The sequence below is a fragment of the Notolabrus celidotus genome, chromosome 5 (genome assembly GCF_009762535.1).
Source record: "Notolabrus celidotus isolate fNotCel1 chromosome 5, fNotCel1.pri, whole genome shotgun sequence".
Classification (NCBI taxonomy): Eukaryota; Metazoa; Chordata; class Actinopteri; order Labriformes; family Labridae; genus Notolabrus; species Notolabrus celidotus.
This window is the reverse complement of record NC_048276.1, coordinates 19,795,968-19,811,070: the sequence shown is the minus strand read 5'-3', so window position 1 is coordinate 19,811,070 and position 15,103 is coordinate 19,795,968. Positions and strand designations below refer to the sequence as shown.

Genomic DNA, 15,103 nt, shown 5'->3' with positions numbered 1-15,103 from the left:
ACCTAAGAACATATCACAATATGGGATTTATTTATAGCTTACATAAGCACCAATGCATTTACTGTTTGCCATGTTATGTTGTTCCATCTCACCCACCAAAATAATCACACCTTTGTAAAATGAGATGTGAACTTGAAATGAGTCTTTCCATAGCCCTAAGTGATGCTGTACCTAATATACAGTCTATGTGCTGTACAGGCAAACTCGGTTTCTGCATGACTCACAATTCATCCAGGTTGCTTTTACACACTAGGCCGTAATTCTGACATGTGAGAGCATTGTCAGACACAGAGGTGTAGGTCAAAAACTACTAAGCTGTGTGGGCAGCTTGAAAAATATTCATTTCAGTTCATGTAGGTGCAGCAAAAAAGGAAAAAGACCAGATAAGGTAAACTTTTACTAGAAAATGTGGGGTGATATGCTGTCAGCCAGTCACATAATTGGTGTCATTGCTTAAAAAACAGCTGCACCAAGCACATTATTATGACAACAACAGCTCAGAAGTGATGATATCAGCTCTTCAAGAAAACTGTCTTATTGAATGTCTGGTGCTGAGAAGTTCAATGTGAGCACTCACATTGTAACAGATTATTTAAACGATAATACAATACAGATGAATCAGTAGTGTTTCCTGTTAATTCACTTGTGAGAGTCTTCACCATGTTAAAAGGTGAAGTCTATGGGCAGCATCTCAGGGCCTCTCTTCACTGCATGTAATCCCTACTCTCTATTTTGATGTCCTTTCTCTGTGCAGCTTTCTTATTGAAAAAACAAACAAACATTAATGAATCTTATAGTTAGTAAGGTTGATTAACTGTACTTTAATATATCTGTGTATTTCCCCTGTCTGTGACGCCACATGTGTAGTCAAAGGTGCGAGAGCTGGAGGAGAAATGCCGCAGTCAGAGCGAACAGTTTGGCTTGCTGTCCCAGGAGTTGGAGAAGTTTCGACTGCAGGCATCAAAAGTGGACCTGGCCAGCACCAGCCTCCTTAATAATCCCAGCCTCTCTGCTCTGACCAATGGGGTGGGCCTGACTACAGAACGAGGTGAGCCACACCACCATGCCATGGATTTATACACAAAAATAAACCCAGTGGTTGAACACAAGCGGTTGAGGGCATTTGGTTTAGCACGAGAGGATTCCTTTTTGCTTTTTCAATTTAATATCAGCTTCAATTCAGTTCAATGGCTGACATGTATTATATTGTCAATGTGTTTTTTAATTTGTAGTTTTAAAAAATGCTTGACAGCCAGTTGAAATAAATGGATTGATTTTATGTCTGTCTTTGAGTCCTTAATAACAGAACTCTTAAAAGTTTTTGGGGGTCATCATCTGCGTTTCTGTGGAGGTGAAGCTAAAGTTTCACCTGACGGAGGACCCTCAGAACCAGATGCTAAATTTCACTTCTGCTTTTTCCATTATAGAGTGAAAGTTAAGTTTTTGTTCGATTTGTACAAATTTCACAGCAACTTTGTCACCAAACAAGAAACTGAAGAAATGTCATTAGTATCACATCACTTATGAAGAAAATGCCCTCAAATACATTCAAAGGCTTGATATCTGTGTTTTTTTCGCTACTGCTATCACATATTTTTTTCATTGAGGCTGTGAAAAAAAAGCATTTTAAATTGATGTCCTCCGAACAAACCATTTTTAGAGCTTCCATTATGCTTGAGCTGTGCAAATCTAGTCTTTCCTGCTTTCTCTCTCTCCTCTTTGCTGCATATTTGTTTTAGACTGCACTGGGGGCCCATGGGACATGGTGTCTCTGGGTGAAATAGCCTTCTGGAGTCTCGAGGGAGGTGACACTCTCTCCTGCCCTGAGGGTAAAAATCCGCTCGGTTCTGTCTCTGTCCTGTTGGGCACTGTCACAGTCAGCATGTCATGTTCTAACACGTCATCTCACCCTCACTGTCACAGTCCAGCACTGTATCAGAGCCTTTCTGTGAGGTTCACCATCTCATAAGGGTCGGAGCTCATGGCCTGCAGTAAGAAATGAACTAGTTAAGCCCCTTAACAGTGCTGGTGTGACACAAGGTAGTGTGACCTCTGACCTCAGACAGATGGAGAAAGGATTTTTCCTCCACTGTTTAATCAGCCTGGTTCAACCTTGAGCCGACTCCTGCATGTTGAGCGGTGACCTCACCCACCTAGCTGCTCATGGATTTCCCCAGTTTAACCAGTGAGAGGGCCGTGGTTGTCTGTTAAAGTCTTGGATTATATATTTATCCTCTTCCTCTCTCCCTCTCTCCTTAGATGTGGCAGCTGCACTGCGGATGGGGGCCACCCCCCACGCTGCAGGGCTGTCCAGAGTGGAGCGCTCTCCCCTCACAAAGCACAGAGAGCTGCCCACCATCAGTGTCAGCAAGTCAGGCTCCACCTCCAGCAAGTCAGAAACTGCACACCTCACCCCCAAGTCTGATACCCACCTCAGCCCGCACAAATCAAGCCCAACACATGAGGTACCAGCCTTTAAGATGAAGAGCACTGACACTTTCAGATTGAATACACTTCCAAATTCATCCTCCATCATCAACACTGCAATTAAATTAATAATAACATGATGTTACGATATGAGTTTCCTGTATAAGAGGGCACTGTTCTACTTATGTTACATGTCACTGCGCAGATGTGCTAATGCAAGTAAAGTAAGAGTGGAAAGAAAAGTTAAAAATAAGGTAGAGTTAACAAGATCAGATGATCACAATAAAATAAATAGATAAATAAATAATTAAATTTTATAAATAAATAAATATTTTTTATGAATAGGATAAATAATGTTAAAGCAATGATTAAAATAATAATGATTAAAATAATAATAAAAATAATGATAATGTCTGACTTCTCTCTTAAACCACTGAGAATTTGAATGGTCTGCAAAAGGTATTAAATACCTAAGCATTCAGAGAACCCATGATTACAAAGACATGGTCCAAGAAAATATTAAGCAACTACTTCAGAAAATGAAAATCGTTTTTGGTAGATGGAAAAAAATCATCCTCCATCATGGGGCTAAATCTACTCTATTAATATGATGACTGATCCTATTATTTATTACATCCTGTCTTAACTCCTTCGACATGTCCCAGAATCTTACTGCAGAGACCTTATTCTAGACTTTCTTTGGGGCAAATCACAGCATAGGTTCAGAATAAAGAATCTGGAGTATTATATGCAACAGTGCAAAGATATAAAAGTGCTTGACATTGAACAGACATAAAAGATAAACAAACAGTAGATTTTCAGAGCAATAACCAAATAAAGTTATCAGGTATAGACGAAAGTACAAAACATAAAAAAAGGTTAGAAAAAAAAAAGGGTTGGACTATAAATGACAATCACAAAACAAACAAAACAAACAAACAAAACAAGAGGATTGACTGTTATGGTAGGGATTGTCAAGAACAAGAAAAGAGATAAACACAATAGAAAGAGAAGAGAAAGATTAGAAGAGAAAAAATACTTGCTTTTTAGAGGAGTATTTTCTCCCCCTAATTTAAAATGGTATTATTAGGCTATCAATTTAAGAAAACATAGTTAGCAAACCCAGCTGGTTTCAGAGAGAAAATGAAGTTTGTGATGGGTCAACTCCACAGTAAGGTCGATTTAGTACAAACCCACTGCAACAGAAAGAACATCCTGTTATTGCTAATACAAGATTATTATGGAATAAACTTCATTGAGCTGGTCGCTGGGACCTTTTCAAATCCTCTTTAGCACCTTTGTGGAACAACAACAGATTCCTCATTGTGGATAAAACTGTTTACTGGACTCTGTAGTGGGATGCTGGGATTTTTATACAACTCAGATTTATTTGATAGTTGTACTAAAACATTCAAGACAAGTGTAAGTTAGCACGTAAACCAATTCTAGAGATGTGTCCAAATGCAAAACACCCTGTAAAAATGATCAGAAGGACTTTTTATCTGTTTGTAGACATTTCTTTAACCACCATAGTGTAACCAGCTATGTGACTATAAAGGAGCAAGTTTTATGGGTATGCTGTCCTGAGCAGAATATTCTCTAGAGAAGAGTCTCCTTCTGCAGTCTTTTAAAAGAATAACTCACTACTCACTGTGAGAAAAAGTCTCTTCAGTCTAGACGTTGTAATTCAGTTAGTACAAATTTGACACAATGACAGCAATGACTGAAGCTAAAAATAACCATGCAGAAATAGTCAGTCAGCTGATGGTTAGCTGATGGTCTGTATGCTTCCAGCAGCCATAAAGAGGCATTCATAGAAAACATGTTGTTTTTAAACTCGTTGGTGCTACATTTGTAAGCTGCTAGCGACTCTTGCTATCTGCTAGCCAACATGGTTTTCTTCCCTCCTGCGTTTGCTGGGTGTGTTAGCATTTGTGTAACCTAAAGCCCTGGCTGTAGGTCTGTGATAAAGCTGCCTTTTCTCTCCTTTTTTCTTCCTGGTTATGTCATTGTGCAGGATTCCTGCCTGCAGCTCTTCTGCTTTCTTTGTAACCACATAGACAGGCAGATTGCTCATCAAGATTACCAAGACAGCCATGCACGATCACATTGATTGTGTGGGTTTAATGGATTAAAAAGCCCTCCTTAACCTCTCTGTCATCTCACGCGAGTACACACTGTAGCTGAATATACTAACACTCTCTCTTCACATTCAAGTCTGCTGTCATGTTTTCAGTATGTTTGTAGTTCCTTGTGTCCAAAGAGTCAGTGTCTGCTCTTGCATAACAGACAGGTTGGTGGTCTTTTCATCTAGTCTGCACACAGTTCAATAAAGCTCATATTTAGTGAGATAATCCACTCCCCTATGCGGATTATGAAGGTTACACAGTAGTAGTTGTAAATGATTATCTTTAAAAAGGTTTTCCTAGTGAACTATAAATAAACCTCTTTTATTGTATTTTGTGGAAAAGCTATGAATGGAAATCAAGGTGATTGCCTATGAACTGCAATGACTCACTGACAATAGCTCACTGAATAGCAATATGTCATGCAGTTTTTATATGAGAGTACTCATGCATGGATGCTTAAAACTAGCTCAGTATTAAGAAGTACAGTCAGATTTCATTCATCTTGTGTTATAGAATCTACATCTATTTATAGTCTAAAGTCAAGGCCTTTGCCTCATGATTTTTAACAGTTTTAAATGTGTAAAATATTTAATACCACATTTGATGACAAGTTTCAGTCTTGAGAAAAAATTGCAGAAACGTTGCGCCACCAAAAAATGCTGACTATTTACTTTGTTGGGGGAACAAATAACACTTGGGAATACCCCTTTAATGAGTTTTTCTCAGATACTTGTGCAGACAGTTTTAGGCAAACCATATGCTCCCTGAGATTCACTCTTGGTGTTTTTCAGGTGGACACAGCAAGTGAAGTGGAGGAATTGGACATCGACGTGGCTCCGGTACCTTACACAGCCAGCGAGGAGCAGCAAAGCTTCAGGTTTTCATCGCAAGATACAGGTAAGCATTTAACTACGGTAAGATTTGACTTCACTGATTTTTAGTATGTGTTAAAAATGATCTTTCTGTTTATTTTCATCAGCTATAACCCTTATGACGGCCCAAATGACAACCCCGAAGTGGAGCTTCCACTCACTGCTGGAGAGTACATCTATGTGTACGGAGACATGGATGATGATGGCTTCTATGAAGGTATGAGTGGGATATGAACTGATTAATCTATAATATCACATGTTTATCTTCACATGGTGTTCAGTCTTTCACTCATGCTCCTCACAGGTGAGCTGATGGACGGACGGAGAGGGCTGGTTCCCTCCAACTTTGTGGAACGCGTATCAGACGATGACATGATGAGTGCTCACCACCCAGAGACAGGGGACGTGTCTCACAACTCCCTGCTAGACAGCAGCCTGCATAGTGCCAGCCACCAGCATCACCTCCACCTGGGCGTCAGCGCCTCAGGAAGGACAGACACCCATACTCCCTCTGGCCCTGCCTCAGCCCCCTCAGACTCAGCATCGGCCTTGGCTGTCCCAGCCCCCCTCACCAACGGCCTGGACTTGGATTTGGAGGAGGTGGGAGTGGACGTTGTGCCTTACCCACGTAAACTCACCCTCATAAAGCAGCTTGCCAAGAGCATCATCATCGGCTGGGACCCTCCGCTGGTGCCGGCTGGGTGGGGCAATGTGTGGAGCTATAATGTGTATGTGGACCAGGAGCTGCGGCTCAATGTGCCCTTCGGTTCTCAGACCAAAGCAGTGCTAGAGCGGCTGGACATAAACCTCAAGGCCTACCGAGTGTCAGTGCAGAGCCTGACGGAGAAGGGCCTTTCTGACCAGCTGCGCTGCAGCATGCTGGTGGGTCGGGACGTTTGTGTGGCGCCCACGCAGTTGCGCGTGGAAAGGATTACCGCCACCTCTGCCAACCTGACCTGGCTGCCCAGCAATAGTAACTATGTGCACATTGTGTCCTTGAACGAGGAGGAGTGTGAGCTGGTGAAGGCTGGCTGCTACTCGCTGTGCCTCAACAACCTCTTGCCGAGCCTGCAGTACTCAGTCAAAGTGGAGGCACGGCCACACCGCACACCATGGGAGCTACCTGTGGAGCGGCGGGAACACAGAAGCGCTACAATCATCTTCAGCACACTGATGGCAGGTCAGGATGTGGTCTTTTCTATAACATGAGATGTTCAGTAAAGGTGCCATGCATACTTTGTAACAAAGGCGAGAATGCTGACCTCCTCCATGTTTACGTTTGTGAAACAGCTCAATGTGACGTCATTGTCACTGTTCTTTTGCGTATGCAGGGCAGTTTGGAGCCGCAAACAGTTCACACTGGAATCGGATACAGGTCACATTATAGATGGTAATGTGAACAGGCAAACAAAAAATCGGATCTGAGCAAAAAATTGGAATTGAGCATTAAGCCTTAGCAGTGTGAACACAGCCTTAGACACCAAACAATCCATTATCCTCTGGCCCTTTGGTCTATCATTGTCACAACTGCTTTCATCAGTCTGTAGGAGAAGACTTATTTGATGCAACAAGAGGTGTTTTCCTCAATAATGCACTTTTAGCGTACTGCAAGATGCCTCCGTGAGGAAGAACTCCCACAACAAATCAATTAAGTGTTACCAACTGATCCAAACATTCATCATCAAGACAGTCTGTTAGTCATTGACTCTTCTTAGCTGCAGAGCACTTCCTTTGATGGCTGTGTGTCTGTCCTCATATGGTCTGCTTGAAGGTGTGTGTAGATTGGAGGTGTTGCCTCAAGATGCTGCAACTAATCCTCCACTAATCTGAACATCAGCGGCTCGATCCTCCGCACCTTCAGTCCACATGTCAAAGAGTCCGTAAGCTAAGCACTGAACCCAAATTTATTCCAGTGGCATAACGAATGGATTAATTTAGACGTGTAGCTGTAAACGCTTTGATTGGTTGGGGGATTAAAAAGTTGCTTCGTGCATTTCATGCTGTACATTTATCTCAGCTGCGCAAACTTCACGAATAGTGTCCAACACTCTCCTAACGTTTGGTTTGAAGCCAACAGCTTTGACACCGTCCTCTTGTCAGTCAACCCTCCTTACTCCTGTCACCTTAAAACTAAGTCTTGCTGCTCTGTTCTGTGACTCGGTTGCTGAACAGATCACACACACTTTCATTTCTTAATCTGTCATTGACCACATATTTATAGCAACCTTAGTGCTTCACAGATAACAGTTCTGCCTTCTCTGAAATAGTCAAACAAAATAGATGAGATGAACGAGGATCGGCTCCGGGTGAGTGTTTGACCTGTAATCATCAAATCAATAGTCTAAGTTAACTCACAGCTAACAAAGATATCGCGCTCTTTTGAGATGGGAGAGACATAAAGGGTCAGTAAGTTTTCTCCAAAGATAGTATGATGCTACAGAAGTTGAAAAGTGTTTTGTTGTGATGTCACCAAAAGTTGGATAATTTCTCCCCCAAAAAAGCTAACAAGCTAAGGAGAAGTAGCACCAAGATAGACTGACCTTCGTCCCACAAGGTACATCTAGTCTGACAATGTATACTGTATATTTAGACAGTTCTTTTAACTAGGCCAGTGGTTTTCTTTTTTACTTTGACATGTTTCGACTGCAAACTTCCTGCAGTCTTCCTCAGTCTGTCACTTCAGGTAGGATGACTGTAAAACAGCTAAGAGACAAGTCACCGCAGCATCACGTGACTCCTCTGAGGAAGACTACAGGAAGTTTGTAGTTGGGACACATCAAAAAAACAAACTGGCCTAGTTAGAAGAATTGGCTAACCAAAGACTGACATTGTTGAGTGAGTCAGTTTATCTTTTCCTTTTTGACAGACACAGGGGTTTCAAAAATGATAAGTTGACATACTTCTGAATCAAATCTGTTTACGCTGGTTGCACAGGGACATTTTTGTTTTCACAGATTCTAGCGAAGTTCTCAGATAATGTGATTTCGTCACACTGTCACTGAACTCACCATAAACTATTCACTTTAACAGTCAATGTTGTGTAGGGTATCACTGACTATGCAAACATAGAGGTAGGCACAAGCAGCAGCCTCCTGTCTAAAAATATGAGTCCAATGCGGAAGTGCTAAAAACTGCAGTTCATCGAGGATCCACTTGAGGCTGGCTCCGGAAGTACCGGAAACCACATACACACCAATTCAGAAAAGCTGATCTTTACAGCAGAAATAAACATGTTTACAGCCTGGTACAAAATATGAATGTAGTCTGGATAGCTCATTTCTAGATCGGCTCACACTGTACCGGGGTGAATTTTTTTCTAACGCGACAATTTCAAAGATATTGAGATTACAAGTCTTCCAATGAGAGGCACAGCTGACTTGATTGACAGGCGGGAACACTGTAGCTGTTGGCTAGGAGGCTCAAAGCCCGCCTCTTTATCTCACGCTAGCTCGACAGCAGCAATATGTCCCCCGCCAACGATTGGCAGCAACAGCGCTTCAGAAACAGATGGGTGACGTCACAGATCCTACGTCCATATTTTATACAGTCTATGGGTGGACATCACCTTCTTTTATGATATCCAGTGAAGTTCAGGGGATTTGATCATGTGTTAGCAGAAAGAGCTACCATTGTCTCCATCAGGGTTCCATTTCTGAAAATGTATTTGGCCCCAAACTCTTTAAGGATACCAAGTTTAGTTTTTTATTTTCAAAAAAGGAAACTTATAACCTCAATTTTTCTACATACACAATGACTAGTAGCCCACTGCTAGGTCTTCCCAGATCTTCTCTGAGATATTGAACTGTTGGGCAACAGTCTCTGACTTTGAAGAACTACTGAAGTGTTGCATCCTGCAGTCTAAATTCAGATATTCAATATTCAGCTGTATCTGTGTTTACAATATAGACATGATTTTTGAATATGAGATGGCTCAACCTGCTTGTCCTTTATTAACCCTCCTGCTATGTTCGTTTCTTAGGGACAACAATAATGTTCCTCGGTCAACTTGACCCAGGGCATATTTAATGATTCCAAAGTGTCAGAACCCAAAAAATTCCCAATCAACATTTTTTAAATCTCATTATTAACTCCATTACTAACCATTTAAATCAATATTTAGTGCATTGGTGTTCTTTAATTCTCACAGATCATGGTTCAATGAGGATAATTCACTTGTTTTTCATTAAAATTCATGTTAAAACTTTTTTATGTACATTGGTAATGGATTGGGGTGAAATATGTCACACAGTTGCAAAGAAACATTTAATATTATTTAACAATTCTGACCCCTTTTAGCCTCCACTTTGACTGTCGGGTCAAATTGACCCACGAACATTATCTATGTAATATAAACATGCAGGGGGGGTTGCAAATATGTGAAATGAACCATTTTCATTTTCTATGTTGTTCACACTAATTAAGCCAAGCAGAATAAGTTTCAAAGCGAAAAAATACTTTTAACATTTTTTTTTTAGGTTTTTTAACTTTAAAATGGGTCAATTTGACCCGCAACATAACAGGAGGTTTGAATATTCAATAGCCACATCCAAGTAAAGTAAAATACACAACATGAATGTATGACATGACAGATACCACACATACAGATTTGATCAGATACTGATTTAATATTTCTACCAAACAATTCTGTGTTTTGTTATTGTGAGGAGAAGGTATTTCTTTTATTGTCTTGAAGTGAAATATTTATTTTGCTTGATATTTTCCACAATGCCTGTTATACATTGTACAAGAATAAGAGGGCCGACATGAAGGCTCAGAATTCTGTGTAACTAAGGAGGTTCAGAGTGATCTGTAGCTATGTTTGTGGTTATTCATTTTTTAAACCCTTAAGATGTTTGTTAAATTGAGGTGACATACTCCCTTCCTGCTCCTCCCAGATAATAACATACCCTCTTCAATGAATAACCCTTCAGGCTGTAAGGTGCATACTACTTGTGATGAGTGTCAATCTAGATTTGAGTTGATTTCACAAAATAATTGTTCAAACTTGCTTCAAAGTTTCATGCCAACTGTCTGGAAACTCAGGTACATGGTTTATAAATTTCTAAATTCTACTGTAGAGTATTAGGTAGTGGTATTTCCTAGTAGAGTGATGTACCCATTGTAATGAATGTTTCCTATCACACTATGGTTCAGTCACTTGATTCTTATCAAACATCTCTATAACTTCTGCTTCTCCCTGGCTGTGGTGTGATGCCTTGGGTCCCTGCAGGCCCCCCTGATGCTCCTCTGGACGTTCAACTGGAGCACGGCCCCTCTCCAGGGATCGCCCTCATCAGCTGGCTGCCGGTCACTATAGATGCTGCTGGGACCTCCAACGGAGTCCGTGTAACTGGATACACGATATATGCTGACAGGAAAAAGGCAAGGCCTTGGTGTTTTCTCGGTATTTTAACATCCCTGTTAACTGAGCAGTGTGTTGAAGTTTGAATTAATCTGTATATGACTTTGTGGAAATGGTAAACATTTGTATGCCCTTGAGATGTGGGCAAATAAATCTATCTGTTGTTCTCCTGTCAAAGGTGCTGGAGGTGTCTTCCCCTACAGCTGGCAGTGCTCTGCTGGGCCCCTCTCAGATCCAGTCCCTGCAGACAGCTAGGGACCTCACCGTTCGTACCATGTCCGCCCATGGGGAATCCTGTGACTCTTTGCCTGTCAATGTGCCCTCCAAGCTGGCTGCCATCATGTCAGGTCCAGCTGTCATCACCCCAGTCGTGCCAGCCACACCCTGCACCCCTTCCGGTTGTAGTAACCTTCCTCCTCCACGTCCTACGGGAACTCTGCTGCCAAAGTCTCTGTGCTGCCCACCTCTTTGCCATCAGACTCTCACTTCTCTGGCCTCTTGGTGGAAGCTGCTGCCAACCCTCCTCATGCTCTCCAGTCAGAAGATCGTCTCCTATCTGCCTCATACGTGAGGGCCTGGGCCAACCCATGTTCTGCTGCTGCCTTGGCTGCGTGTGAGGCCACATTACCAGTAGCCTCCACCATTAATCCTGTGGTATGCTCGTCTTCTTTATCTAGGACAGAGAGTGTGTTTATCATTAGATCAGAGGTTTTAAATTGTAGGCCAGACTTATGATGCTCTGCGGACAAAAGAGAACGGAGAAGACACTCAAAAATAAACTAGTGGTGTTAATTGAAATGTAAAGGCTATTTATAGAAAGTCTTTCCGGTGTGTTCATGTGTTGATTGACAGAAGTATCAGAGCTAAGGAAAATAGTGTAAAGTTGTTCTTATCAACAATTGTGCAACATAATACTTCACTGACTGTCTTTCTTGTTCTCAGGTTCACGTGGCCTCCCCTATCACCTCAGCGCCTCCACCATGTCCAGTTGCAGCACCAGCTCCTGCACCTTCAGCAGCAGTGGCAGCAGCACCAGCAATGGTGCCAGATCAGCGCAGAGACACCGACAGCCCCGGAACAATCCGTCCTTTTCCATCCATCACAGAGTTCATTGAAGAGGACCCTAGTGCCAAGCTTGGGACTCCTGAGCGCATCCCAACTCCACCTAAAGCCCCCATCACAGACCTACTTAACCCTCAGGAAATCAACCTCCTAAGACCCCCTGTTTCACCGCTGGACTCAGAGACAGAGGAGGAGAGAGAGAACACCCGCCTGGTGTCCATCGAGGAGTTCTTAAGGCAGGACCAGCAGCCAGAGTACTCCAGGAGGCAGCAGGTCAGCCCCAGTGTTTTGACGCTAACAGTATAATTTACCCTTAATGCAGAAATGTAGCATTTAGGTGTAGCTGAGTGTGGTCAGTTTGAATGTGTGCACTTAAAGGATTCAGAGGTGTCAGGATGTTTGGTTGATCTCTTCATAGGGTTTTTAATAATGTGATGATCCTCATACTGTAAAAGTAAGCTCAGACTTATTCTGCTAGAGACGTCTTCATCTATTCTGATCTAAAGAAATGCAACAACATTCATCAATCAGTGAACTGATCCAACCTTAGTCATAAAGTGATACATACTAGATCATCCCAGCAACTGACAACACACTGCCAGAAAAAACAAGTTAGTTCAACTTAAGATAATTTGTAACCTGGCTGCCTTAAAATGTTAAGTTCAGCAAGCCAAGAAATTTAAGTTGTTTCCACTTTTGTCTTAGTTCCTTAAACTTAGTTTTATTAGTAGGAGTGACAAAGCCTTTTTAGTGAGACTAACAAGCAATTCTAAGTTTTACAAACCTAAATCTTAGTAGAAACAACATGAAAAAACGAATTAGATCAACATGTATCTACAGATATATTAAGTTGTAAAAACATGAACATGTAACTTGCCTGAACTAAGCATCTTGTTGGATCAATTTATAATTAATATTTCTGCAAACATGTCTAAAATGTTAGCTCAACAAAGTGTTTTGTTAAAATCAACTTATCTTTTTAAGGCAGCCAGGTTACTTTTTTCCTTACTTGTTCATCTTACTTGTAACATTACGTTCATTAAAAAAACAAGTACTAGTAATTTCTTAAAATAACCTAAGCCTCAATTTTCAATAAATGCTATAAAATATTTCTCAACATGGGACAACATTCAAAATACTTTATTCAATGTCAAAACTGACAATAGCTTTTTTGTATGAATTTGACTTGGCATCAGAATGCTATCATGAAAAATGTATTAATATGGCAACTGCCATATGTTCAATATTGATCCAGAAGTAAACACTTAGCTTACAACACTGTAAGCAGAATAACAGAAGAGTGCTCTCACTATATAATAACTATGTCGGTATCAAAACAGAAACTAAGTATTGAAAAAGTCTACAAATATCACACATTGAACATTTCTCTTTTGGTAAACACTTAGCTTCTGCACTGCATGCAGAAAAGTATTAAAACATTAATCCAAACCGAGTGTCTCTCTGCAGCACATGGCATTGTAAAGGTTGGTCACTCCAGTGACTATAAGGGGTTTCCTGTGCATTTGTGCAGGGGCCATACTTACATCTAGTTGTATCAACAAGGAAATCTATGTTACCTGAACTACTCTGGTTGGACTGATTAGTTGGACACTATTTTACATTGTTATTGTTTAACTGATCCAAGTTGAAGGCACATTGTCATCTGATAGTTTGTTTGAAAGTGTTGATGTTTTATTTCAGAATTACAGCAAAGGGCTTGGTGAGCCTCCCAGTGACTACAATGCGGACAATAGCCGCTCAGATCTGTCCGACATCCTGGAGGAAGAGGAGGAGGACCTGTACTCTGACCACCTCGGAGCAGTGCAGGGCAGGGGCTACACTGTCGCAGCTTGCAGGGTAAAAGAAGTTTGTGATCTTTGAGTTTTGCTGTCATACTCACCCACATTTACACATGCTCTGTGTGAGCTGTTTCTCTAAACAGTTTGCTTCTTTCAGTTGTCTTGCATGGTTGAGATCTCACTTCTTTTTTTCTTCTGTCCTGTTTTTTTATCATGCTTGATTGAGATTTTGTTTTTCTTCCTCTTTCTTTTCTCTTTCCTTTGCATGGCCCTGTTGTCGTCTGTGTTGTCTGCGCTTCCCTTATTTTCATCAAACAATGTGATTCCTCACCCCACCCTCACCATACCCCCTCTTGCTTGCTTTGAAATGTGGCCGTTGTAGTCACGCAAGTTGCACACTCCAGATAGTGATGAGGATGTTCTTGAAAGGATCCTCAAGTTGCCTCCTCAGATTCCCCACAAGCTGCTGTTCAGCATCCCCGAGGTGACAGAAGAAGAAGATAGCTGTCATGAAGAGCCTTTGACCCACCACTGTCAGCCTCGGCCCAAAACAGGCCACCCTCACCCCAGAGACCTAGAATACATCCACCACAACCCCCAGCATCACCCACATCACCCTAACCCACACCCACATGCTCCCCCTCCCCATCACCACTTCAACAGGGATCCCAGATCTCTGACCAAAGAGCCTACACTCAGGCAGGGACCCGTGCAGGTCAAACCCAAGACACAGCACAGGGTGCGCTATGCAGACACAGTGGACACCATCAGTTATCCCGGAGAAGAAGACATGAATTTATACGAGGGTCAATCCAGCAGGAGGGTCTCAGCCCATGGTCCTACCCAGCTGACCCCCACCAGCAAAGCACTGCTCAGAGGGCTAGGGGACCGCCTTAGGAGGGAGGCCATGCTCAGGAGTCAAATGGCTGTCGCTCCGTCAGCCAACCCTGGCTATGGTCCTACCCCGCCAAGACCCTACCCGGTCAGCAAAACAGTACGCACTGTGAGGTCACCTGTCGGTCACGAGGTGGAGATTGACGTGGAGTACGGCACGGATGACAACCTTGAACCTTCAGAGTACCCTTCTGGGGAGGTGGTGGTGGAGCAGATGAGCTCTGAGTGGTGGATAGAGGGGGCTCATGTGGAGCCCTGCAGACCTCCTCACCGCCGAGGCCTGAAGGCAGATCTGCCGGTAAACAGTCAGCCAGTTTTTTCTCCTGAGTCCTCTCCTTTAGTTTCCCTGTAGTGCTGTGGGTGTCACCCCCCTGAGTACCAAGGAGAGAAATGACTTTTTCTATCATCATCATCACTGCAGCGGACAAAGGGAGGTCAGGTTGCACACTTTCTGACAGAGTTTGCTGGTGTGAGGCAGACACAGTACTGTAAATTAATTTAACCAGTTCATCATCCACCTATGTTTAATAATGATAATAATAATAATAATTGTATTTG

General features: G+C 42.2%; 1 protein-coding gene across 1 annotated transcript in view; it reads left to right on the top strand.

The window, feature by feature from the left end:
- The window catches only part of LOC117813225 (RIMS-binding protein 2), a 77,867-nt gene that overhangs the window by 50,769 nt on the left and 11,995 nt on the right, over window positions 1-15,103 (top strand). The window contains 11 exon segments of the mRNA XM_034684349.1: window positions 868-1,048; window positions 2,260-2,465; window positions 5,348-5,408; window positions 5,411-5,453; window positions 5,536-5,645; window positions 5,733-6,608; window positions 10,659-10,810; window positions 10,969-11,209; window positions 11,212-11,444; window positions 11,733-12,125; window positions 13,554-13,709. Of these exon segments, the coding sequence (XP_034540240.1) occupies window positions 868-1,048; window positions 2,260-2,465; window positions 5,348-5,408; window positions 5,411-5,453; window positions 5,536-5,645; window positions 5,733-6,608; window positions 10,659-10,810; window positions 10,969-11,209; window positions 11,212-11,444; window positions 11,733-12,125; window positions 13,554-13,709 (2,652 nt within the window).